Here is a 25,461-nt window from a genome sequence, read left to right on the forward strand (position 1 = left end):
TGTTTTGGGCTTGACAGGGCTTCCAGGCTTTTGCTGCTGCTAACTCTGCCTGCATCTTGTGATGCCACAGCTGGAGGTAAAGATGCAAGTGGAATACATGTCATTCAGTGCCCATGCTGATGCCAAGGGCATCATGCAACTGGTGGGACAAGCAGAGCCGGAGAGCGTGCTGCTGGTGCATGGCGAGGCCAAGAAGATGGAGTTCTTGAGGCAGAAGATTGAGCAGGAATTCCGTAGGCAGCTGGTGGGCAGGGTTGGCCTGTGGGATGGTACCAGTAGGCTGGCAGCCTAGACTGAGGCTCTGTATCACTTTCCTCAGGGGTCAGCTGCTACATGCCAGCCAATGGTGAGACAGTGACGCTGCCCACAAGCCCCAGCATCCCTGTGGGCATCTCCCTGGGGCTGCTGAAGCAGGAGATGGTGCAGGGTATGAAGGGCAGACTGGGACATGGGCCAAGGGAGGCAGGTAATTGATGGCTTGTGTTGACTGCAATTTCCTTTCCTCACAGGACTGCTCCCTGAGGCTAAAAAGTCTCGGCTCTTGCATGGCACACTAATTATGAAAGACAGTGTAAGTGTGTAAAGAGTGATGGAGTGGGGATAGCATTCATTACTTCCCCTGACCTGCTTCCCCTTGCCCCATAGAGTTTCCGGCTGGTATCCTCAGAGCAAGCCCTCAAGGAGTTAGGCCTGGCTGAGCACCAGCTGCGCTTCACCTGTCGTGTGCACCTGCAGGACACACGCAAGGAGCAAGAAACAGCCCTACGTGTGTACAGCCACCTTAAGAGGTGCGCCCTGGCCTTGCCCCTACCCCTACAGGCAGGGTGAGGCAGAGATCTTACTATACCTCTCCATAGCACCCTCAAAGACCACTGTGTACAGCACCTCCCTGATGGCTCTGTGACTGTGGAGTCCATTCTTATCCAGGCTGCTGCCCACTCAGAGGACCCTGGTACTAAGGTACTCCTGGTCTCCTGGACCTACCAGGTAAGGAGGATGTGCATCAATGGTATGCCTGTAGACCTCCCTTCCTTGGTATTGTGTTGTCTGTGGGTAACTGTGCTTCCCTCTTCCCTTTCTTCTAGGATGAAGAGCTGGGAAGCTTTCTCACAGCACTGCTCAAAAATGGCCTCCCCCAGGCACCCAGCTGACATGTAACCACCAGCAACCTACCACTCTGTCTCTTGCTATTTGCCCAGCAGAAGGACCAGGGATTTGGCTTTGGGAGGTAGATGCCCTGAGTAAATGGAAACCATAATTGGGCCACAGACTCTGTCCTAGGGACAAGACCAGAGTCACAGGCTGGCTAAAGTAATAAACAAGCCTTTTTGTTCACTATGCCTTTTATTCCTACTCCCTTGCCCCAAGAAGATGGGGCTCCCAAAAAAGCAGAACCAGAGGTTAGTAGGGTGCTTACAGCTGTTTCTTGCCTGGTACCCCATCCTTTAGTGACAAAGGGATGTCCACAGTGGAAAGATTGGGGATGTGGGAGCTGCTGGAAGGTAGGCAGGACTACCAGAGCCCCACATAGCTGTGGATTAATCTCTGCTGAGTGCAGTAAATGGACAAGGCTGACAGCCAGACTTAGTATGCTGTATGGCTCTTCACTTCCAGAGTGTACAGTCAGCTGGGTTTCCACATTGGACCTTACAGGGCTCAGGATGTAGAACCTATGGATAGACCCTAAGTCAGAGTAGAACTTGTACAGTTGTGTCCAGAAACCCCACTTACCCCTAAAATCTGACCCTGTGAACCGCTCAATCCATGCCACCATGCTTTTTGATCGCTGATCCCTAACTGAAGTCCTTTTCCCCACTGACAGTGCTTGGATTCTCACCTAGTACAATGGGGGGTTTGACTGTCTCCAAAAGCCCCCTCCCCTCAGTGAGGACCCAACTCTTTCCTATCCCATCCCCTCTTACCAAAGTCATCATATAACACTGACTTCAAGAACAGGCCATGGGCTGGGGCAACTCGAGCCTGATACTTGCCCAGGGGATCTTGACTCTCCAGAATTGCTTTCACCTGTGTGGGTGTCAGAGTCCCTTGCCCCACAGCTACCAGCACAGCTGTCATCCTGCGTACCTGCAGCAGAGAGCTGAGATGGTCACAGGTATCTACCTGAGTGCATCTTGGGAGGGTCTAGTACAGCCTACCTGTCGATATAGGAAAGACTGGCTTTCAAACTCCAACGTCCAGAACTGCAGCCTCCTAGGAACACAGACAGCTTTGATGTCCAAGCTACAAGTCAGCCTCAGCCACCCTGGCCCACCATGTGGCCTCAGACAACACAAAGATTTAAGTGCTGGTTTAAAGGCTCATCCATCCAGGGTGGGTTCTTGCCTAGTTGACCACCAGTTCCAGAGGGTAAATGGGTATTGCATGACTTTTCCTGGAGTCTATATACGCCATATAAGAAAACAACTATACAACAGAGTCATCAGCCTGTGCACAGGAGATAGTAATTGCTTTGAGCCTTCTTTCATGTGGAGGGGCCACAGTAAGGTTGCTGAGGCCAGACATAGCCAGCCCATCTATCAAGATGGAACCTTGGGGGCTAGAGAGATGACTCAGTGGTTAAGAGCACTGGCTGCTCATCCAGAGGAGGGTTCAGTTCCCAGCATCCACATGGCAGCTTACAACTGTCTGGAACTCCAAGATCCAACACCCTTACACAGACATACCTGCAGACAAAACACCAATGCACACAAAATAAAAATTAAAAAAAAAAAAAAAAAAAGATGGAACCTTGGTCACATACTCGTGTACTGGCCACACTGAAGTCCCTCCTTTCCTGGAGGCTGGTATCAGCTACAATGTTCTCAAGGTCAGCAGCTGGCGTCCCAGTGGGAAGTCCACCAGGCAGTGCTTGACACAGAGAACTTCAACAGTCTGTCAAACTGGACCAGAGCTACTAGCTCCAATGAAACCTTTTCAGTGACAGTGTAGTAGAGATATCTGCTACAAAGAGCTATGGGCATGGCAATACCCTCAGAAAGGCAACATTTTCTACCCTGTCCTCCCCAGCCTGTCAGGGACCCCAGCTAGACAGGAAGAAGACTACTGGCTCATCCCTTCTAAGTGGCCAGAACCTTCCATCCTCCAGGACTTATGGATGACTAGTATACAGTTTAGCATCATCCCACTTTTTTTTTTTTCCAAGACAGCTAATTTAACCCTGGTGGCCTCTAGACCACCACGAGGCCATAGTTCAAAGTCACTCTTCTCACCTGCTCTCCTGGGGGAGGACAAATGGGCTGGCTGGACCAGAAGACACGGAGACTCTTTGTAGAGTGCGCACAGTATTTGTGGCTGGGCTTCCAGCAGACTGGAAAGCACTGAAATCATGTGTCCCCAGGAGGTGCTGGGCAGCCTCCTGCATGGCAGCCACATCCAGGCACCTGCAGACCCAGATAAGCATTGAGAAGGGCCCAGCCAGATGGATGGCGAGCCTTTTCCTCCCCCATTAGTTCACTTACGTTGTCTGAAGAGCCCAGCATACATTTTGTTCAAACACAGGCAGCTGATCAGGCCAGGGGCAGCCTGTGGCTAGACGGTATAGGTAGGTTCTGGAGGTGGCTGCATGGCGAGCATGGAAGTCATGGGGCACTCGGAAGGCCTTCAGTACGCTGTGGCAAGCAGATCCCAGGAATGAGTCTGTCCACCTGTCCACACAGCACCCGGGAAATATCTCTCTCGCCTTCAAGTTGCCCAGAATACAATGTCTTTCTGGACCTCAGCCTTCCTTCATAGTGGGGGGTGGGGTATATTAATAAACAAAAAACAGAACCACACTCAATCCCAGGCTCACCGAATGGCCCGGTGCTTCAGGTGAGTGTTGAGGGCCTGGGCCACGACCTCTGGGGAGTAAGGCGGCAGGCCTGAGCGGCGATGGATGTCCAGGTGTGCCGTGTTGCTCAGGGCGTGCACTCCGGCATCAGTGCGGCTGGAGATAGTAAACCTGACGGGCTCGACCGAGTTCAGCCTCTTGGCGGCCTCCTGCAGGGGCAGGGTGCAGGCAGGCAGTCACAGCAGAGGCCAGAGCCCATGGAACAGTAGGAGTGCAGGAAGGGATTGAGGCTGGCTGCTGCTTCTCCCCCGCCAACCAGTCATCGCTCTGAGAGATGAGGTAACAGCTCACCTCCAGGAAGTTCTGCACCCCAACAGCGCGATGGTTACCCCTCACGGCCGCGACCCCACTGAGGAGAGATACAGGAGAGAGTTATCGGCAGCGTCTGTGGGAGCTGTCCCGCCTGGGGTCTAGGTACCCACAGACGTTCGTACCGCCCAAACCAGTGTTGCTAGACTCTTAAAATTGTGCATCCCGAGACCGGACGTCCAGGCTGGGATCGTGCCCCTCTTGGCCGTCTTGCAGACCTCCCGCGAGCCCGAGTGGAGGAACCGGAGGTGATGGCGGGGAAACGTACTTGAAGTCAGTGCCCAAGTACTGGAAGAACACAAGGTATCGCGCACGCACAGAACCCACAGCCCCGCAGGAACTCATGGTGGAGTAGCTGGAGGGCGGGGTGGTTGCACGTGGCCCGCGGTCCGCCCTGTCCAGCTGCAACGGCGCCTGCGCACTCACTCCGCTCACCCCGCCCGGCCGCAGGGACCGAGAAACGGAGGCGGGACCAAGCTTAGGGAGCGGGTGCGAAGTGCTGTCCTCTGGGCCCGACTGGGCTCACTGTCCTCTGCCTCACAAGGGCGCGGTGACGGGTTGTTTCCGCAAGAGTGTCCTCCTTAATTTGTTCACCCCTTCACTCCTTCACTCTCGATCTTCCCGCCGCCGTCCCGTTCTTCCAGAATGTGTCTGTCTACGCGTTCTGACCTAGTGCTCCCAAATGTTTTTTGTAAACTCCCTGAGTTTAACCATGGCAGGGATGCCTGAAGTGGGAGAACAGCGCCCTTCCCTTTATCGCAGCCGAGTCAACTACTCGGGATCCCAACTGCCGCGGCCGGCCCAGCTCCCTGACCCTGGTGGCTGAGGACAGAGGGCAGTGACAGGCAACGGAGTGCAGCGGCGCATTTAGCGACGCTCCCCGAAAGTGACAGCGGGTGGTGCTAGCGGCAGCAGACTTTGGCGACGCTCCCCAGCGGTGACAGGCGGGGCGGGGCAGCGGCGAGCCGGCCTCATTTCGAGGCGGGCGGGCGCGGAGCGCTGTGCGGGTGCGACAGACCATCTACCGGCCGGGGATGCCGCTCGACGCGTCGTGGTCCTCGGTCCAGTGAGCGTCGCTCGCCGCAGCCATGACGGTAGAGTTCGAGGAATGCATCAAGGACTCGCCGCGCTTCAGGTGTGCTGCGGGCCTGGGGTAGGGCACCAGCAGGGATGGGGAGCCGCCTTTGTGCCGGGGGCGGGGAAGGGATGCCCAGCATCGGGACCGCTCCGAGTCCACCTGGACCATGCAGAAGACCTGGCCTGGATAAACCGGCCGGAGCCGGAGTCGCGGTCCTCAAGCCGCACAGCTCCGCCTCCGGCCTCGGGGGACCGGAACAAAAGACGCCCCTGTACTGATCACCTCGCGCGGGGGTGAGTGTTTGGACTGCCTTGGGCAACCGTGTACTACTGGGCATTTGCGTTCAGTGCCACCTCTAGAGCTGTCCACTTTCCTTTGTGTTTGTGCTTTCGTATGCCACAAGTACTGAGCTTCCCCTGGGCCCTGTAGTCCAGTTCTGGCTAGGATTGTCTGGCACCCTGCTTCGTCTGTCCCTGGTTTCTATCTTGGCCCATATGTCCAGAGCAGTGTATAGGTGCAGCCAGCTGGAGCCATCAGACCCTGAGATGGGCACCTTGGTGAGAATGAAGGGTGGTATGAGTGACCAGGAGCCTGGAGAGGTGGGGGCTGTGGGGATGAGGAAGTCAGGTTTAGTTGGGAGGGTACTGGCCTTGTTCACCTATGAGTTTGTTTCTTTTATTGTTCCTGGATATACAGTCGTGCACATCTGTGTGAACCACATGGCCCCACACCGATATGCATCTGTTTCATTGGGTGACATTTGGCAAACAGTAATGGAGTACCTCCTGTGTGTCATTTGAAATTGCACACCTTCATGAGGTCCCCTACCTCTGTATGTGCATAGACATAGGGGAACATGTTCTGCCACTCTGCCCCTCCTTTGAGGAGGTGCCAGACCATGCATAAGAATGTGTAGGTGAGTGTGATACTGAGTTGGTGTGTTTGATGCATACATATAGCCTAGTGAGGGTGCACACACGTATGGGCATGTGCCACCTCTCTGTGGATTCATGAACCATGTTTGCCATGCTACTAGACACATGTTGATGTATGCAGGTGTGTGTTTTAACATGGGTGTACATGTCCATGCATATGTGTGCACCATGTCCCTGGAACACATGTCTGTGTGCCCAGTGCTACTACATGCATGCATTCATGTTTATGTATAAGCTTATATCATGCCTTTGCACATGTGTGCTTAACCACCTATGCATGCTGGGTCTCTGGGGCCTACCCCAGTCCAGCTCTTTTCAAACCACCTTGCAAGAGAGTCAGCAAGAAACACCTTAGGAACCTTGGAGCATTAGAGTTAGCCAAGAGTGTTCGCTGATTGTAGCCAGGGGACTTGAGGCAGTCATCTATGCTTTCCTGTTTTCTATCGTTGAATGATTGAGTGCTCTGAGAGACTCAGATATCCCACAATTCTGCATCCAAGCTTGACGGAAGCACGGCCAAGGAAGCACTCTTATCTTCCCTCTGATCCCTTTCTGAGAAGCTCTGGCTCCATTCTGCCTCGTGGAGGGGTTTGGGCCTAAGCAGAAATCCATTCACTTCTGGGCCTTCTGTGCTACCGCCAGCCAGTTGGACTTGTAGGCTGCAGTAGGTGTGGCAGCTGCTTAGGCTTAACATTGCCTCTTGGTGGGGGGAGGGGGTGTTGGAGTGGGGGATGACTCTCTGGACTTTGGTTCTGGGGTCATGGAAACCTGGCTCAGTGATTTGAGGTGGGCTGTGATTTAATGGGTTTGAAGAGTACCTTGTCCACTCTAAGGTGTTAATGAGGTTATAACTTGATCTTTCTGGCCAAGAACCTTTAGGGCAGCATGGGCCTGACAGAAGGATGTGGAAGTGAGGTGGAGCCTAGACCCTAACCTGGAAATGGTGGGAGTTTTGCTTTGGGGCTCCTGGCCTAGGATAAGGGCTTGTGACAGCCTTAGGAATGTCTCATAGTCCCTGAAGCTGTGGGTGGGGGTGTAGGGGAGCCCCGGAAGAGAAGCCGCCCAGCCTTGGCTGCAAGCCCTGCCCTGGGTGGGGCTTTAAGCGCTGAGTCATGGCTTTGGTGAGGGGGCTCCTCCCCAACCTCCAAGCTGCTGAGGAAGTCCCTAGCTGACAAGACAAGCATAGGGCAGGAGGGGGATGCCTCAGGTCCTTGGCTGAGGAAGGGAGTGCTGAGAGACTCCTAGGACAGAGTGCTGGCTCCCTGAGCCTCTACTAAGTGCCCACCATGTTCCCACATCCCCGTGAGTACATATGTCAGCTCCTGGTGCAGCCCCTCCCAGTTCCTGGCTCCCTGGCCAGCTGCAGCTCCACTTGCAGCTGTCTGGGCTGTCAGGCCTGCTTGGGGAAGTCCTGAATAGTGCTCTCCTAGGCAGATAGTTACATCTGTGTTCTGGGAACTTCTGGCTCTCATAGTGGCCAGAGTTCTGGACCAGAGCCTCCTGTAGTGGCCTGTGTTGGGCTCATAGCTAAAGGACATTTTTCCCAAGCAGGGCAGGCTGTGGGGTATCCTTTAGAGGCATGGCTGCCAATGGTTTAGTCAGATGCTGCTGCTCTGTTGCTGCCTCTTCTCTGCTTTAGGATTCATGGTGCCTTGCCCTCAGGAAGGGATGAGGCTGATGGCCAGGACCTTTGAGGGTCCTGACTAGGACAGCCTGGCCATTTCAGTCCCAGGACATAATTGAGGACACACTAAACTATGTCCCATGTTTTTCTCAAGCCCTTTACTCAGGAGAAACCCTAAAACAGATCTTTCTCCTTGTCCTTCTAGAGAGTAGGGCAGAAAGGGGTGAGGAGCTGCCAGGACTAGATGGCTTCCCCTCTGATACCCTACCCTCAGCCAGTGCAAGATTTGTTCCTAGAGGTTTGCCTAAACCCTTGGCCTATTATGTTCCCAAGATGCCTCTTCCCATGCAAGCCAGATGGGTGTAGCTCACCAGCTGAACTGATTATGTGAGGTGGGGGACTGCTGGGAGCCTGCCCTTATTTCCTTATTTCCTGTTCCCAAGTTGGAGTTGGGGGGGCGGGTGTCACGTGCCTGGTCCATCTGCCTTTGGCTTCCGGGATTCTCCCTGGCTTCTCCTGGTGATGTCATCATTAACTCCTCCCTCCCCAGGGCATCTTCTTTATCAGGCTGGATTGTTAAGGATGGGCTCTAAAGACACCCATCTCTCCTGGCTGGACTGAGCTAGAGGGAGTCTTGAGGTCAAGGGAGATGGAGGTCCTTTTCTCACTGCTTTGAGGCATTGTCCCTTAGCTGTTGGTTCATAACAAGCCTTCTTTAGTGTCATTTAGCTGTAGGCCAAAGTGGCCTGAAGTTGGGGCAAAGAAGTGAAAGACAGACTCTTTTCAGTTGAGGAGAGGCTGTCCAAATGGGGGTCCAAGTTCAACTTTGACCCCCAGAGAAGACTGTCATGGGCACCAACATCATAGCATGAGACTTCAGCGTTATTATGCTTAGGTTCTAAGGACTTGCTTAAACTTGTGTTCATAGAGCATAGCTACACTATAGGGTGAGTGTGTGTGTGTGTGTGTGTGAGAGAGAGAGAGAGATGCATAATAGCTCATATGATAATATGATATAGCTAAGTGGCTTCAGCCTGTCTGGGGGGCTCTGAGTAGCTCCAAAGTGCTGAGCCTGGGTCCTAGTTATGTCCAGGGTGCTTGCCTCTCTCAGCCTCAGTTTCTTGGATCCCCCATCTGGCAGCAAAAGTCCTGGGGAGATGCAACAGGAGATGGAACTCCAGCTGATCTAACAGCCCAATTCTTGTTGTAGGGCAACCATTGATGAGGTAGAAACTGATGTGGTTGAGATCGAGGCTAAACTTGACAAGGTAAGAGACAGACCTGGTGGTACATAAAAGGCCCAGCATTTCTTAGCCCAGTCTGGAACTATGGGATGACTCTAAGTATATCTGCCTATGTCAGAGATGCCTATTGGATAGGAAACAGCTGTTGTACTTGCTGTACCTAGTATGACTGGGGTAGGGGCCAAGGATAAGGGTATGGAAGGGGAGAGGGAGCAGGCTTCAGAGCCAGGGGAGGCAGGGACTATGTGCTGTCTGGCCCTCTGACCCTGTGGGGCCATACTCACACTCTAGCCCTGTGTCCTCTGCTTGAGGTTTCTCTGTCCTGCCAGCCCTTCAGTCCAGAGCTGAGGCTCAGATGGCACTAACCTCTCCTTCCAGATGATCCTCTGAATACCAGGCAGATATTATAGTCTGTCCCTAGTCCTGAACTGAAAGGGGGCAACTATGTCTGGATGCTAATGGGCCTGAGTTGAATTCTGGCTGCTCCTGGCTGGAAGTGTATCTTTTATGGCCTGGCCTTGTGGCAGATCTAAGTTACCAGCTTAGAGAAACTGTCCAGCCCTCATTTTGCCCACTCTGTCCCACTTTCAGCTGGTCAAACTGTGCAGTGGCATGATTGAAGCTGGCAAAGCCTATGTTACCACCAACAGACTCTTTGTGAGTGGCGTCCGAGATCTGTCCCAGCAGTGCCAGGGTGACACTGTCATTTCGGTGAGGGGCCAATGTGGTGGTAGGGGAAGGGAGAAAGCCCCCTAAAGGGTGTCTAGATCATAAACATTGGGCGTCTGCACTCTGCTTCTGTACACCTAACCCTAACCTGTGGGCAGGGAGGAGTCTTTATGGACTTGAAGGAGACACTACCCACAGGGCCAGTATGGCCTCAGCCCCACTGCTCATCCCAGTGTGGTCTTCCCCATGCTTTTCTTCAGGAATGCCTGCAGAGGTTTGGAGACAGCCTGCAGGAGATGGTCAACTATCACACGGTAAGCCCATGGGGCATATGGGGTCTCTACTTCCATCTGATTCCACACCATGTCTCCTAAAGGTCCTACCTAGACCAGAGCAAAGCTGACTGGTTCTTAGGTAGCTGAACTGGTAGCCATGAGTAAGAAAGGCCGTGTTCTGCTTCTTTAATCTATAGAAATGGTAGCCACTCCAAATCTGTGAGTTAGTGCAATGTGAGAGATGTTTTCAGGGGGAGCTGCCGTGTCCCGGGTTATGGCCAGACTAAATCCTAGGGCAGAGGAGGCAGCACACAGCTCACACCTGGGGGCAGCAGTGTCTTGCTGGGCAGAGCTTTCCCCTCTAGGCCAATTTATTTCTGTGTGACAGCCTCACTGCCTTCTGGGCAGGCCTTGGTAGCCTCATAAGGCCCCAGCACTGATGTGCATAGACACAAAGAACAAGCTAAGTCTCAGTGGAGTCGGGGAGACCATTGCCTGGGAATCAGAGTCCCAGACTAAACGAGGGGCCCCTACTTGGCCAGACCAGGGGAAGCTCAGAAATAAACCAGCTTGGGATGGCTCATCTTGGCAGCTGCCATCTGTCTATCTACCCCTGCTTGGCCTCCTCCATGTGTCACTGTGGGTCAGGAGTATGTGTGGAAGGTGATGTGAAACCAGTTTCCAGCAATCACCTTCCACCTTCCCCAGTCCAGGCCCTACCAGAGCTCTCTACTCTGACTGAATCCTTCTTGTTGCTGGTATTCAGCCTTAGATAGCCAATGTAGATGTTAAGGGTAGAGTTTAGAGGCCTGCCTGCCATCATATTGACCTCCAGACTGGCTAAGAGCCAGGTGGGAAGATGAGCAGGTGGCTACAGCTGTTACCCCTGGCCCACAAGAGGCTTCCTTGGTACATGACAGGCTCTGTAGTTAGTGTTCTTTGTAGAGAGCTGGGGCTCAGGAAGAGATGGGCAGGGATCCCAGTTCTCATCTGGTAGGGGATTGGACTTTGCCGTTGTCCTGTCAGTAGTGACCCTAATATACTCCACCCTGCCTCTGTACCAGATCCTGTTTGACCAGGCCCAGAGATCGGTGCGGCAGCAGCTCCACAACTTTGTCAAAGAGTGAGTGACCAGAGCCCCCAGCCCTATAGCCAAATGCTGTGATAGAAGCTGAATTCCATGTTCCATCTTCAGGATAAAAGGGGCAGCAGGTCCTTGGCCAAGGCTTCAGGCTGTGAGAGTTCTTCGCCCTCTGAGGTTCAACCAATGAGGCAAAGGCTAGGACGTGGGATAGACTGGGCAGGGTGGAGGAAGCAGGAGTTAGCAAGAGTTGTAGTTTATCCTCATACCCTAGAGGAGATGCAGGCTGACATTTGGCACATGGATCTGGAGTCAGGGATAAGGCTGGGGTCTAGGCTGGACAGATGTAGAGTAAGCTGGTGAAGGGTTGGCAAATCCTAGAACAGAGAAGAGGGAGGAAAAAGTTAGGTAGAGTCCAGGATTCTCAGGAGCCAGTGGGGGATGTGTGGCAAGAGAGAAGGTGAGAGATCCCAGGCTGTCTGGAACCTCTGTGTGCTCACTCTTTTCTGACCTCTGACTCTTGGCACCTTACATGGCTGGCACTCAGGGATGTGCGGAAGTTCAAAGAGACAAAGAAGCAGTTTGACAAAGTGCGGGAGGACATGGAGTTGTCCTTGGTGAGGAATGCCCAAGCCCCAAGGCACCGACCCCATGAAGTAGAGGAGGCCACGGGTGCCCTCACTCTCACCCGGAAGTGCTTCCGCCACTTGGCACTGGACTATGTGCTCCAGGTTAGTTGTGGGGCAGTAGAGATGTGTCTTCTCCAATGGGTAGAGATGATACTCTGCAAAGGCCTGGAGGTAGGGTAAGCAGTAGGGGGGTGGATGTCTTGATCTTATACTGGAAGCCTCTAGGGATATGGGCAAGGATGAGAATTCTTGGTTTCATCCAGATATGACCTCATATTTAGACAAGGGGAAAGACTGGATCCAGGGGAGGATGAAGCTAATACTATACAGAGACCTGAAAACTACCTGAGGGTTTTAGTATTATAAGCAGTCCAAGTGGATTCTGGAAAAGTTTAGGCTATGAGCTTCTGGGCTCTGACACCCCATCTGTTATCTCTTCCTCTGGCAGATCAATGTCCTCCAGGCCAAGAAGAAGTTTGAGATCTTAGATTCTGTGAGTGCTTGTGTTGGGAGGTACCTATGAGTATAGTTTGAACAATGGGAGCTGAGCCTCACTTGGGCTCTACTCTTCACCTACAGATGCTGTCCTTCATGCATGCCCAGTACAGCTTCTTCCAGCAGGGTTACAGCCTTCTACACCAGCTGGACCCCTACATGAAGAAGCTGGCAGCTGAGGTGAGTCTACAGGAGCGGCTTGACGATTGAGCCTTCAGTGGGGGCTCCTGGTTAAGGTATTGGGAAGGGGTCTACTGCTTTCCTGTGATACCCTCCCCACAGCTGGACCAGCTTGTGATTGACTCTGCAGTGGAAAAGCGTGAGATGGAACGCAAGCATGCTGCCATCCAGCAACGGGTGAGGCCCTGCAGCCCCATCTCCCGGAATATGCGAGAATATCATTAAAGGCCATTACTCCCTCATCACCACTCCGCAACTCTGATCTGGGGCTCCAGTAAACACACCCACAAACTCTGCCCTTCTTCTCAAGATTGTCCACTTATTACCCATTAGGCCTTGCAACAGTTGTCATCTGAATCTGCAGGAAAGGGAGGGGCCTCATCTTTAAGTTGAGGAAAGCTGTGCTTACCCAGGCTGACCAGCCCCTCGCCACAGAAGCTGTATGCTGCAGGCTGACTCTGATACAGTGAGCCTAATATATGGAAGGCCTGGAGCTGGGACCTGGGACCTGGAACCTCATTCCTTTAGAACAGCGATTCTCAACCTTCCTAATACTGTGACCCTTTAATACAATTCCTCATGTTTATGGTTGACCCTCAACCATAAAATTATTTTGTTGCTACTTCATAACTGTAATTTTGCTACTGTTATAAATTGTAATGTAAATATTGGATATGCAGAATATCTAATCTACAACCTCCAAAGGGGTAATGACCCACAGGTTGAGAACCACTGCCTTAGAGGCTGTGGGTGCCTCTATGACTAGTCATGGGCTCCTTCTGGAGCCTTTGCTCAACTGCTGGACAGTGGTCCCATCCACTCTCCCCACTCCCCGCCCAGGGCAGAGATTGGCTGCAGGTAGGATAAAAGAACCTGGCAGTGTTTGGGAGCAGAGTCATCATTCACTGGCTCTCTTTCTCTTTTCCCCTCCCTCCTGCTTGGGCCTCAGACACTGCTACAGGTAAGAGAGCTGCACTCTGGGGTATACACATGGGGCTATTCAGATGCTCTTTTTCTGGGGTGTTTAAGCACTGATGACACCTCCCTACTTCAGTGCTCCTGCTGCCCTTTGGGAGGAACCTGTAGGCCAGCTAGTTGGTAGCACCAGCAAGATGAATCTGACCAGTCCCCCTACAGGAGTGGTGGCAGCTGTGTCTTCCTTCCCCTGCTCAGGCTGAGAGCAGGTGGTAAGGCCTTCTTCCCTCTACTGGCCTGGCCTGTCACACAACAGGACACACAAGACACCCAAGGCTCTCTGGCTTCTGAATGGAGCTCTGTCAGGCAGCTGGAGAAGGCCCAGCTGGCGAAGTGCATGAAGCACTCAGGATGGGGCGGGGGCAGACAGGGAGTGCAGCTTCCTTCCTGATCATAGCCTGCTTATTCCTGCAAGCCTAGTAGTGGGGGCTAGAGTACTCAGGACCAGCTGTGAACACAAGGGATCTTCCCATACGGTCTTTAGACAAAGGGCCTTGCTTGGGTAGGAAATTGTTGTGATGGGCAGAGGTTCCCTGAGCATGTGCCTCACCTTAGCTTTTGTTTGGGATGAGCCTGAGAGGGGATGGGATTCTTCAAGGATGGGCACTCCCCAAGGGCCAGCTCTATTCTTAGGACTTCTCCTATGATGAGCCAAAAGTGGAGTTTGATGTGGATGCACCAAGTGGCGTGGTAATGGAGGGCTACCTCTTTAAGAGAGCCAGCAATGCCTTCAAGACATGGAACCGGTAAGGGCCTTCCTTAGGCAGGGCTGAGGGCAGAGTGAATGTGGAGCTAGCCCTGCCTGACCTCTTGTCTCCCATTTTTCCTCACCCAGACGATGGTTCTCCATTCAGAACAGCCAGCTGGTCTACCAGAAGAAACTCAAGGTGTGCTGGGGGACAGGGTCACCTTTGGCCAGACTCCTCTCCATCTAGACTATGGGTCGGGCTGCTTAGTGGATGTTGGCACAGGGCTGAGGACACAGACAGGCACCAAAGTGCAAAAGGTCAGGGGAGCTGAGAGTTAGAAACACATTGCTTGAGTCTAAGATAAAGGAGAAAATGGGTATGAGAGTGGTAAGCTTGTACTGCCAACAGGATGCACTGACTGTGGTGGTAGATGACCTACGTCTATGCTCTGTGAAGCCATGTGAGGACATTGAACGGAGGTTCTGCTTTGAAGTTGTGTCACCTACCAAGTGAGGAGGCCCAGCCCCAGGAAGGGTTGGGGAAAGCCCTGCTTACCCAGTCTGACCAGCCCCTTCCTACAGGAGCTGTATGCTGCAGGCTGACTCTGAGAAGCTGAGACAGGCTTGGGTTCAAGCTGTGCAGGCTAGCATTGCCTCTGCTTACCGGGAAAGTCCAGACAGCTGCTATAGTGAGGTGTGCTGCTTCCACATGAGTGTATCTATGTACTCCCGAAACCGCTCCTCCAGGCCACATTCATGCTTGTGTAGCTTGTGTGTGCATGTGTGTATGTGTCGTGTTTGCATGTGCACATGCATGCAGATTTGTGTTTAAGGGGCCCAGTCTGTGCTGACTCTTCTAACTGGGGATCTTCTGGGGAGTTGAGACAAGCTCCTGAAGGGCTGAGTGCCTCCTCACACCATTCACCAGAGGCTGGACTGCACAGCGTCACCGTCAACAAGTAGCATTGATTCCACCACGGACTCTCGGGAACGTGGAGTCAAGGGCGAGAGCGTGCTGCAGCGTGTGCAGAGTGTGGCTGGCAACAGCCAGTGTGGCGACTGTGGCCAGCCAGATCCTCGCTGGGCCAGCATCAACCTGGGTGTGCTGCTCTGTATTGAGTGCTCAGGCATCCACAGGTAGTCCTTCTTGACTCTGGCTAGACAGGGCTAGCCGAGGTTCTGGGTAGAGTCATACCTTTGCCCATCTCTGTCCCCTTTCTGTCCAGGAGCTTGGGTGTTCACTGCTCCAAGGTACGGTCCCTGACACTGGATTCCTGGGAGCCAGAGCTGCTAAAGGTGTGTGAAAGGGCTCTTGAAGATGAAGCTCATTGGAGCCCTGAGGAGGCAAGGGTGGGATTTAGGTCTCTGAACTTGGACTAACATCCATATACACTGCACCCCACAGCTGATGTGTGAGCTTGGAAATAGCACCATGAACCAGATCTATGAGGCCCAGTGTGAGGGCCCAGGCATTAGAAAACCCACAGCCAGTAGTTCCAGGTGAGGTGGGGACAGCCAACTTGGCCATGGGGGCCCCAGCCTATGGATGTAGTCTCATGTTCACCTCTGGTCCAGGCAGGACAAAGAAGCATGGATCAAGGACAAATACGTTGAAAAGAAGTTTCTGCGGAAGTTGACCTCTGCACCAGTCCGGGAAGCCCCAAGACGCTGGAGGGCACAGAAGTGCCAGCGCCCTCTCAGCTCCCCCCACGCCCCTACTGCCCGCCGCAAGGTCCGGCTTGAGCCTGTCCTGCCCTCCATCGCTGCTTTGTCCTCAGGTGGGAGGGCTGCCAGCAGCTGCACCTGTGCTCATGTACTTGGGCAGGTTTGGGGACAGGCTCAGTGCAGCCCTGGGAGGAGCCACCAAACCCTCAGTGTTATAGTGGGGTTGGGTAGGCTGGAGGTGGGGCTTTACAGGAGCACCTTGGAGTTCTGACTGTCTCTAAATGACCTGAGGCATTCCCCATCTCAGATCTCAGTTTCATCATCTGAACATGTGTCTTATTCCTTGCAGCTGGCACTGTGGAGCGCAAGTTCCGCCGAGACTCCCTCTTCTGCCCTGATGAGCTGGACTCCCTCTTCTCTTACTTTGATGCAGGGGCTGCTGGGGCTGGTCCACGCAGTGAGTGTTGGGACAGATTCCCTTCCCATGCTCTCTCTCTCCCTCAAGAGCCATACCCCATCATCAGCCAAAGTAACGTGAGAGGAACAGTTGAGGCTGCTCTGGAGAGTGGACAAGGTGGATAAAACTTGCTCAAGAACTTGAAGAAGAGACTGGGACAGAGTGGTGATGCCACAAAAGGGTTAAGACTGGAAAAACATCCAGAGGGGCTAGAGCAGCAGTTCTCAACCTGTGGGTCTTGACCGCTTTTGGGGTTGCATATCAGATATCCTACATATCAGATATTTACATTACGATTCATAACAGTAGCAAAATTATAATTATGAAATTAAAAAAATAATTTTATGGTTGGGGATCACCACAATATGAAGAACTGTATTATAGGGTGGCAGCATTAGGAAGATTGAGAACCACTGGGCTAGAGTTATCTTGACCACCAACTTGAGGCTGAGCACACAACTGTCAAGAGTAATATGTAGAAACCAGGGCATGGTGGTTTACACCTATAACCTCAGCACTCACAGGCAGAGACAGAATTGTAATGCATTTAAGGCCATCCTGTGTTACATAGTGAATTCAAGGTCAGCCTGGGTACATTTGTAAGACTCTCTCTGGAAAAAAAAAAAAAAGGTGTAATGTGTGAAGTGTGGATCGTGTGCACACACAGGTGTTGATGTAGGTAGGGAGCAATTGCGAGTAACCCTGAACTAATGAGATTGAATGGTGACAGCAGAGGGCGCTGTAGTACCCACCCTAAGCCAGGCTCTACGGCTCCTTCCCTTGCTGCCTGGGCTGTGACTTCAGGGTGAAGACCTTAAAGCCTAGAGGGCTGGGAGGGGGCACTCTGGGTTGTACTGGGCAGGGAGGCTGTCCTCCTCCCACCCCACCCCCGAGTCCCTCTGAGCTATTGTTTGATTTTTCTCTCCTTTCCTTTTAGCCTGGGCAGCACTCCATGGTGTTCCCTAATAAGGGCTAATCCTGCTCCTGAAGGGGAGAATCTGCTAAAGGGTGTGTCGGGCTCCAGCTTTCCTCCAGTGTTCTGGAACCCCCAGTGCTAAAGATTCCCTTTCCTGTGGTCCCACAGGTCTAAGCAGTGACAGTGGTCTTGGAGGTAGCTCTGATGGCAGTTCAGATGTTCTGGCCTTTGGCACAGGCTCTGTGGTGGACAGTGTCACTGAGGAAGGTGGGTGTGTGCCTTTCTGCCTCCATGTAGCCCGTCATCTCAACACCCTTGAGGGTTTCAGCTCCCTATCCTTCACCCTCCTACAGAGGGTGCTGAGTCCGAGGAGTCCAGCAGTGAGGTAGATGGAGAAGCTGAGGCCTGGAGCCTGGCAGATGTACGCGAGCTGCATCCTGGGCTACTGGCACACCAAGCAGCACGTACCCGTGACCTCCCTGCACTGGCTGCAGCACTGGCCCATGGAGCTGAAGTCAACTGGGCTGATGCAGCAGATGAGGGCAAGACACCACTGGTGCAGGCTGTGCTAGGGGTGAGCATAGGCGGGACACCTGACTTCTACACACAAGACTGCATACCTACAAGTGCATTCTATTGTTCTAGATAGAGACAGGCTTGATCCTGTTTTGGGGGTGCTCATAGCAGGAGGTCAGGGTGCACAGGCCTGCCAGTGTCCTTTCCTGGTTCAGTCTGATTTCTTTGGATCTGTAGGGTTCCTTGATTGTCTGTGAGTTCCTTCTGCAAAATGGAGCTGATGTGAACCAAAGAGATAGCCTTGGCCGGGCACCCTTGCACCATGCTACACTCTTGGGCCACACTGGGTGAGTTCTATGGTATCTCTTTTGCTACCATCCCCTCACCTTCGAGCCATCTCAATATGCCCCTCCACCCACAGCCAGGTCTGTCTATTCCTGAAGCGGGGGGCTGACCAGCATGCCCTGGACCAGGAGCAGCAGGATCCATTGACCATCGCCATTCAAGCAGCGAATGCTGACATTGTCACATTGTGAGTCAGGCAGGGCCCTGGGGACGTAGTCACTGTAAAAGGGACAGTGACTGAGTGGGGACAGAGTCACCTCACACTGTTCCCCACCCCCAGGCTTCGCCTGGCCCGCATGGCTGAGGAGATGAGAGAAGCTGAGGCATCCCCTGGCCAGCCAGGCCCGTTGCCGGGCAGCAGTCCTACAGAGCTGCAGTACCGCAGGTGCATCCAGGAGTTCATTGGCCTCCACCTGGAGGAAAGCTAGGGCCTGGCAGGCCGGGCAGCTGAGGGACCCCTGCCCTGACCCCAGCCTACCCGGCCCAGAAATCCTGCATGTCCCTGAAGATCCTAGCCCCTCATCTAGCCACAGCCCTGCCTGTGACAGCTGTGGCCCATCCCGACAGCCCAGGACCTTGGCATTTCTGGAGTCCCCACTCTCTTGCTCTCCCCTCCTTCTGGCTACTTTAATGCTCAGCCAGAGGACAGGGACCCAAGCACTGAATCTCTTGAAGCCCCACATTTGGGGGATGGGGGGTGCTGCATCACCTGTTGCCCCTCATTTCACCTGGGGAACCTCTGTCTTCAGGTGGTCCTTTCTTCAGGGGTCTGGGCTGTCCATGGCACAAACCACTCTTGAGGTCCATGTCACCTTGTACCCCTCTGCCCTCAGGGCCTATTTCACCTTGTGCCCCTATGTTTACTGCCCCAGAACACTGACCTGCTAGTTAGGTCCTTCCTACATACCCCCAGAGCCCTTCCTCCAGCCTGGGGCTGGTGGCTGGCCACCAGCACCTTCCCTGGCAGGAGTGGCAGCCCACCCAGGGAATCAACCTGAGTACCTCGCTCAGTGACCCCAGCATCCAGGTTGGGCTTTGAAGGTGCTGGGAGGTGGAACTCTGGCCCAGGCCTTCCACCCAGGCTGGACGCAGGCGTCCCAAGGCCATGTGGCTGGCCACTTGGGTCCTGGTGCCTGAGGGGCTAAATCCATCCCTGCCTTCTCCAGAGGCACTGTCTGGTTTACCTGGGCCAGAGCCCATGCCTAAAGCAACTGGCACTTTCCACCTTGTGCCCAATGTTCTTTGTTACTGACTGAGAGGATTTTCTACAACGACCTCATTCTGACTTTGTCTGCGTCTTTTTTCTGTGGACTCTCAAGGACCATCCTGATCTCAGCTCTTCCTGCTGCTGGGGAGGCCCACATAGATCTCCCTTGCCCTGCCCCCAAGCTTCACTCCTTGGGCTGGGCCTCTGATAGGTCCAGTGGTCCCTTATTTGGGGGGCCCACCAATGCCTTCAACTTCCCTTTTTCTGAAGGAGTTCCAGGATAGAGGCTGGGCCCCTCTGCATACCATGGAGCCCTTGGTTAGGTCAAGGGCACTCAGCTGATCACTATGCAAACACTGCCCTGGGAGCCCCCATGGGCAGTAAGGTAGGCACTGGATCAGGGCCTCTGACTCCCTTGCTTGATGGCTGTGGCTCTAAAGAGCAGAATCGGCTTCTTCCTCCTGCTTGAGCTCTGCCCACCACCTACCCTGCCACCTTTGGGCTGGCAGGACCCCACTCCTTCCTGCTCTGATCACTCTCACTTAATAAACCTCTGCCGCTTGCATCCACTGCCTGCTCATTGCTGTATCAAGCCTTGCTTGGCTCTGTCTCAGCTGAAGGTTTGTCTGGGAGCAGCCTGAAGCAGAGTCCCAACATTGTCCCTTCCCAAGAGGATATAACCCAGCCACCAGGGGCCTGATGCTTTCAGAAAAACTGACACCTGACACCCTTAGCCCCTGTTCCCTGTCCTCTCCTCTATGCCTTTCTCTGAATTAGACTGTATCCCTTGATAGGAATAAGGAGGAACACAGTGAGAAGAGCTGGGGCTGGCGTCCCTGATCTGTATCCAGTGTCCCTTAACTATAATGTGTTTGCTATGTTCTGTTTCAAGGTGTCATTGAGGTACATTCTGAGGTTTGCAAATCACCCTGATGTAGGTGATTGGGGAGACACATATATGTGCAAGACAGCAGATGGAATGACTGATTTTATTGTAGAGCAGCCCAAGGTCAGTAGATGTCTTGGCTTAGATTTACTTTTATTCCTGCTTACCTAGAGACTGCCTTAAAGCCAGTATAGGGTCTGTCAGATATGTGTATGTATATATGTGTGTGTGTGTGTGTGTGTGTGTGTGTGTGTGTGTATGTATGTATAGACATGTGTCAGAAACATGCACAGATAAATGTAATAACCAAACAGATTAGAGTTCAGGAGTCTAGAGAGTCCCAGGATACTTCTCAGCCATGTTTTGGGATCCCACTCAACCCAAGAGGCCACTACCTGGTGGGATAGGTGGGTAGAGAGTCCCTGGTGTGTTGGATATACTTGGTTTCTGCATGGGTCAGATGGTTGGTACTGCTTTCTGGGCTCTCAAATAGCTAGTCTGGCACGCTCTGGGCAACTAGGGAGCCCACTGCTACTACAGCTCCCAACATTAGGCTGAGGGACCTATTGGGGTTACTTCAGTTGTCAAGATCTCAAGGGAGTGCCAGGGATGGTGGTGCATGCCTTTAATCCCAGTACTTTGGAGGCAGAGGCAGGTGGATCTCTGAGTTTGAGGCCAGTCTGGTCTATATAGCAAGCTCCAGGACTACACAGAGAAACCCTCTCTCAAAAAAAAAAAAAAAAAAAACAAAAACAAAAACCAAACAAACAAACAAACAAACAAAAACAACAACAACAAAACCAAACAGCCGGGCAATGGCAGCACACACCTTTAATCCTAGCACTTGGGAGGCAGAGACAGGAGGATCACTGAGTTCGAGGCCAGCTTGGTCTACACAGAATAAGTACCAGGATAGCCAGGACTACAAAGAAACCCTCTCTTGAAAAACAAACAAGCAAACAAAATCTCAAGGGCCTGGAGTTCAGCCCAATTCTTACATTGAAACTTCCTCCAAAGACCCTGGGAGTATCTGTGTGGAGTTATCTCCTGCTGGACCTCTAGCATCATCCCCTGAAGCTTGGGGTGGAGGGCTCTGGCTGGCCTCTGATGTGGTATGGGACTGCCCTGAAGCAGTATTGACTCCCAGCCAGGACACCTTCCCCCAGCAGAGACAGTGAAAACCCAGCAGCAGCAGGGCAAGGGTAGTGACATCCAGTAGCAGCTCCAGCATAGACAGGATAGAAGAGCCAAACCACAGTCTCCAGAGGCTGCTCGTGGCACAACAGCTGTGGAACCTGTAGGTAGACAGGCAAGAAGTCCAGTACGGCCTCTTGTACCCCACCTGTGTACAGGACTGTGGGGGTCTGCCTTTACCCAGCCATCTCAGGAAAGGTGAGTGGTTAGCCATAGGCTCTATTTCCAACACTTAGCCCAGCATCTCTCTAACCACTCCTCAGAGTATACTGTTGCCTCACCCACAATATGGTAGTTAAGCTCCTGATTTAGAATTTTCATCTTGGCCACATTGCTTCTAGGGGAGGGACAGAAGTATAAGGGGGTTGGCAGAGGAGAGACAGGATGTGTCCCTGGGGGTGTACCCACCTCTGGCTCCTGCTCCAGCTTGAGCTCCATGGGTTTTACTTTCTAAGCATAGCCATGATCCAGTCTTGCACAGGGGCTTGCATGGCTACACTCTCCCTACCCCAATAGTACAGTGGGATGTGAGGAGCACCAGAGACATTGACTGGTCCACTTCCACCTGCTCTGTGAGACTCACAGTAGACTTGGCTGAAGGCTACCTGGAGGTCCTTGCAAAGAATTTGTACAAAGGCACCCTGGGAGAGACAGGACCACCAGTCATCCTGTAGTGCTCTCTGGGGGAACTGATGCCTGACTCCCAACCCTATTGTCCCCTCTTGCTTGCAAGGGCTGGGGCAGTAGGAAAGACAAGAAAGCTGATGCGTTTCCAGGTCCTGGTAGAATCGGTAGAAGCCGTGACCTGAGGAGTTGTGGAGAAGGCGCATTAGGAGTGACTGCCTTAGAGACCCCCAGCAATCCCAAAGGAGATGACACCACAGGCTGGGTGTCATTTGTGACTGCAGAACTGGGCTCCAGCTGGAGCAGATTTCCACCATAAGCTGTTAGAAGCACGACACCAGGCATACCTGAAGAGACAGCAAGGACTTAAGCTGAGAGTCCCGCCTACACATGGTTGGTGTTTGGGGTGTTATACAGCAGTCCTGTATCCATGCCCTTAGCACCATCAATGTAGAGGCCATCCATAGGGACTTCCAAGGGAAGGCACCTTGTCTTGGGGAAAAGGAATTTCAATTCTGCTCACTGCATCTTGAGGCCCTGCCCTACCTCAATGCCTGGGTTGGACAAGAAGCCCAATAGCCCTGCTTACTTCTAGAATTCCAATGGTATTCTGAGTCCTTGGTCAGAAGCTAAAGCCACTGTTTTCTAGAAGGGTGTGTGGTCATACCTATGAACCATGACCTTGAGTCCAGCCTCCAAGGACAAAAGAGGGAGATGATCTTGCCTTTTAGCCTTGAGGACTAGGCTGATCCCTGGGGAAGCCAAGGAAGAGATGTTGAGGCTACCTGCCCAACCCACTTTATATTCATGTCCAGATGCCTGCTGAGGATTAGCCTTCACCATTGGTGATGCCAGGACTCTGTGCAACCCAGACACCCTTAAAGGTATAGCAGTTACCATAGGTCCCATGGTAGAACTTCTGGATGTGCCAGAAACCCAAGGCCATGCTTAGATACTTGTCACCTTCTACCCTGTCATGTATGCCTTGAGGGGGCACGGCCTATCTATTGTGCAGGGAGTTGTTTGTAGCCAGCCTTGGGCAGCTAACTCCTGGCTTTTTACCAGATGAACCCCAGGATAAAACCACTTTGCTGGTGGGATAAAGGGGAGCAGCCCACCAGTCCTACCCTGCTTACCCCTCACTGTCATAGTGACAGGACAAGACAAAGTGGTCACCAGGACTTTGGTGACTATCCTCCCAGACAGTGAGGAGTAGGGCCAAGATGTCCATGTAGTGGAAGTGATATCATTCCTGAGCAGCTGGCACAGCTGAGGAGTAGGCACAATAGAAGCAGTTGCCACCAATACTATTTTGCTGAGAGGACACAGGGTCAGGTCAGGCACAGCCCATTATCTCTCCCTGCTAGAAAAGCCTTCTGAAGCACAGCAGCACACAAGTACCCTCACCTCCTTGAGTCCCAGAACTTGCTGGTCTAAAGTCCATTTTGGATGTCCAGATGACTCAAATGGTGCAAATGAATCCCATGATCCAGCTAGAAGTGGATTTATGGCTGGGGATTTCATAAAAGGGGGTGTCCCAGCCTTCAATAAATTTGAACTTGTAGAGAGCATAGATGCTCTCCCAGGAAAATGCATCAAGTGCTTCCAGATGTTGGCGCATGACATTTGGCCTGGAGGCAGGGCCAGTATTCCTGGGTAGATTGTTGTAGGGTTCCCTATGACACAGAACAGGGCGATCCAGCACTATGTGACTTCAGCATCCCTGTGTGTCCAGCAACGACAGTAGTCCGTCCCCCTTCTGAACCCCAGAAAGAAGCGTTTTTAGGAGCTGGGCCTGCGTACTCTCATAACTTCAGAGTTGAGCTCAAGTCCCTAGCCTGGCCATTTCCAGGGCTGCATGCCCTTCTGGCAGGCTCATATCCACTCCTTACCTGGAATTCTACTTGATCCTTCCTCCTGAGGTGCCCTATCATTGCAACCCAGCTCAGACTGACCCATAAAGTTCCCTTTCACCTCAACCATGGGCTCCTAGTCATGTCTGTTGTTCCTTTAGCAGTGCCACTGAGATCTGAGAAGTCCTGACTAGGTACAGGGATTAGGATAAATTAAATCATGAGGTATCATCTGAGACCAAACCCAGGGAGACATTTCAGGCTGAAATAAATGTTGGGGAGCCCATACCTAAGGCTGACAACACCCAGACCCTCACCTATGTGCATTCATGTCACATAGAGTGACAGATGGGAAGAGTTTACACTCATGCATGGACACTGCCATGGTGACTGGGTAGTTCCAGTATTGCTTTAATAGAAGTACAAGCTGCCAGTAGAGCACCCCCAGGGCACTCAGGAGCAGCATCCCCCAGGATGCTGCCTTAATTAGGTTTTGTCAGGAACAGACAAGACAGATAGATAGTACTGTGGGTGGTGGCATTGGCACAGAAGAAAATGAAGAAGTACAGATCTTGAGAGCCATGGGGCAGATAAATGCAGATTTCAGAGGCCCTATACATGGCAGGGGCTGCAATGCCAGCACTTAGAATGCATGTGAAGTCATGTACATCTGTGCATACCAAGCTCTCAGTCAACAAGTGCCACAGAACAGAGAAGAAGCCAGAACCCTGTTCCATGTTAGCTGTATGTTTGTGTATAAAAGATTGGACCTTGCTGGCCTCTTTCTTGCCTGGTCCATGTATTTATGGTGTGGTCAATATGCACAATTCACTTCGTGGTTTGTTGCACCTGAGCACACAGTGGTGCCAAATACTCTGGGGGCCACCCCACACACTGTCTGGAATGTTTTTCTGAGGTTCAATCCAACATGTACAACACCCTAGCAGGAGAGACTTGTTCCCTTCTCAGTCTAGCAGATCTAAAAAATGACCTGCCCTGATTGTCATGAATGAGCACCATTCAACCTCAGGAGCCAGCACAGAGAGCAGAGCCCATGGCAAGCACCCCTTAGTATCTCGAAGGTGGGCTCTTGTTCAAATGCCTCCATTCTTTCTCTGAGAGTGTGGTGGAGTGGACAGCTGAAATGGTGACAGCTCCAGCAAGTCATAGAACAGGAGGTGGCCTGAGGCTGGCTGTAAAGACTTTTCTTTATTAGCAGGCCACTGGGAGTGTGCAGGGTGGCAGGGGAGTGGCTCAGTTGAGGGGTTGGTAGCCACACTTGCTCTGAGAAAGGACGGGGAATTCTTGGGGAGACAGAGATGTAGGGTCCCTTTGCCAATTGAGCCTTTCTCAGCCTGAGCCTAGCAGAAGAGACTTGGGCTCCTTACCCTAGTTTTGGTGATAGGGTAGCAGGTTTTGGAGGGGAAAGGGATCTGCTTTGGGCCAGGACCCACTTGGCTACCTCATGAGCCACACTGACTCCTGGAGCTCAGAGTTGGGCTCCCACCAGGCTAGAAGGGATTTCTGTTTGCTACCATCTCCTTGGCTCTTACCTCCAACACTGATTGCAAGTGTTTGTAGCTAAGAGACATTGGGTGGGGTCCACCACTCTCAGAACACAGGTGTTCCTTGAGACCAGCCACATAGCTGTTGGGATGAGCATTAATTGTTGAAACAACCTGAGCTTGGGTGTGCAGATGGTAACAGATGCCCTGAGTGGTGGGGATTCACCTTCTCTACCGCTTCAACCATACTACCTACTGGAA

The 25,461-nt window shown here is 52.7% G+C and overlaps 3 protein-coding genes across 4 annotated transcripts in view; 2 read left to right on the forward strand and 1 right to left on the reverse strand.

Moving 5' to 3' along the window:
• Ints11 (integrator complex subunit 11) overlaps positions 1-1,335 on the forward strand; it is a 13,815-nt gene extending 12,480 nt beyond the window's left edge. The window contains exons 12-17 of the mRNA XM_059255564.1: positions 71-233; positions 320-427; positions 510-571; positions 646-788; positions 858-987; positions 1,086-1,335. Of these exons, the coding sequence (XP_059111547.1) occupies positions 71-233; positions 320-427; positions 510-571; positions 646-788; positions 858-987; positions 1,086-1,151 (672 nt within the window). The 3' untranslated portion in view covers positions 1,152-1,335. The remainder of the gene's footprint in view (positions 1-70; positions 234-319; positions 428-509; positions 572-645; positions 789-857; positions 988-1,085) is intronic.
• On the reverse strand, positions 1,118-5,403 carry Pusl1 (pseudouridine synthase like 1). 2 transcript variants are annotated; one of them, XM_059255565.1, is made up of 8 exons: positions 4,428-5,403; positions 4,142-4,199; positions 3,812-3,999; positions 3,480-3,665; positions 3,231-3,401; positions 2,157-2,211; positions 1,923-2,085; positions 1,118-1,670 (listed from the first exon to the last, which is right to left on the reverse strand). In XM_059255565.1, the coding sequence occupies exons 1-8, from the start codon at positions 4,502-4,504 to the stop codon at positions 1,657-1,659; spliced, it is 912 nt and encodes a 303-aa protein (XP_059111548.1). In that variant the 5' UTR covers positions 4,505-5,403; the 3' UTR covers positions 1,118-1,656. The 2 variants fall into 2 exon arrangements, with proteins under 2 accessions (XP_059111548.1, XP_059111549.1); XM_059255566.1 differs by having other exon boundaries at positions 1,123-1,670; positions 3,480-3,629; positions 4,428-5,396.
• Acap3 (ArfGAP with coiled-coil, ankyrin repeat and PH domains 3) lies at positions 4,580-19,703 on the forward strand. Its single transcript, XM_059255569.1, has 24 exons — positions 4,580-5,294; positions 9,007-9,064; positions 9,632-9,751; positions 9,970-10,023; positions 11,049-11,107; positions 11,613-11,796; positions 12,143-12,187; positions 12,274-12,369; positions 12,472-12,546; positions 13,319-13,330; positions 13,978-14,090; positions 14,180-14,231; positions 14,442-14,542; positions 14,615-14,726; positions 14,961-15,169; positions 15,259-15,328; positions 15,438-15,532; positions 15,608-15,810; positions 16,047-16,154; positions 17,239-17,337; positions 17,424-17,644; positions 17,824-17,933; positions 18,008-18,118; positions 18,212-19,703. Exons 1-24 carry the CDS (start codon positions 5,248-5,250, stop codon positions 18,357-18,359), a joined length of 2,502 nt encoding a protein of 833 aa, XP_059111552.1. The 5' UTR covers positions 4,580-5,247; the 3' UTR covers positions 18,360-19,703.
• Positions 19,704-25,461: the final 5,758 nt, after the last annotated feature.

This window comes from Peromyscus eremicus, chromosome 2 (genome assembly GCF_949786415.1).
Source record: "Peromyscus eremicus chromosome 2, PerEre_H2_v1, whole genome shotgun sequence".
NCBI classification, from domain to species: domain Eukaryota; kingdom Metazoa; phylum Chordata; class Mammalia; order Rodentia; family Cricetidae; genus Peromyscus; species Peromyscus eremicus.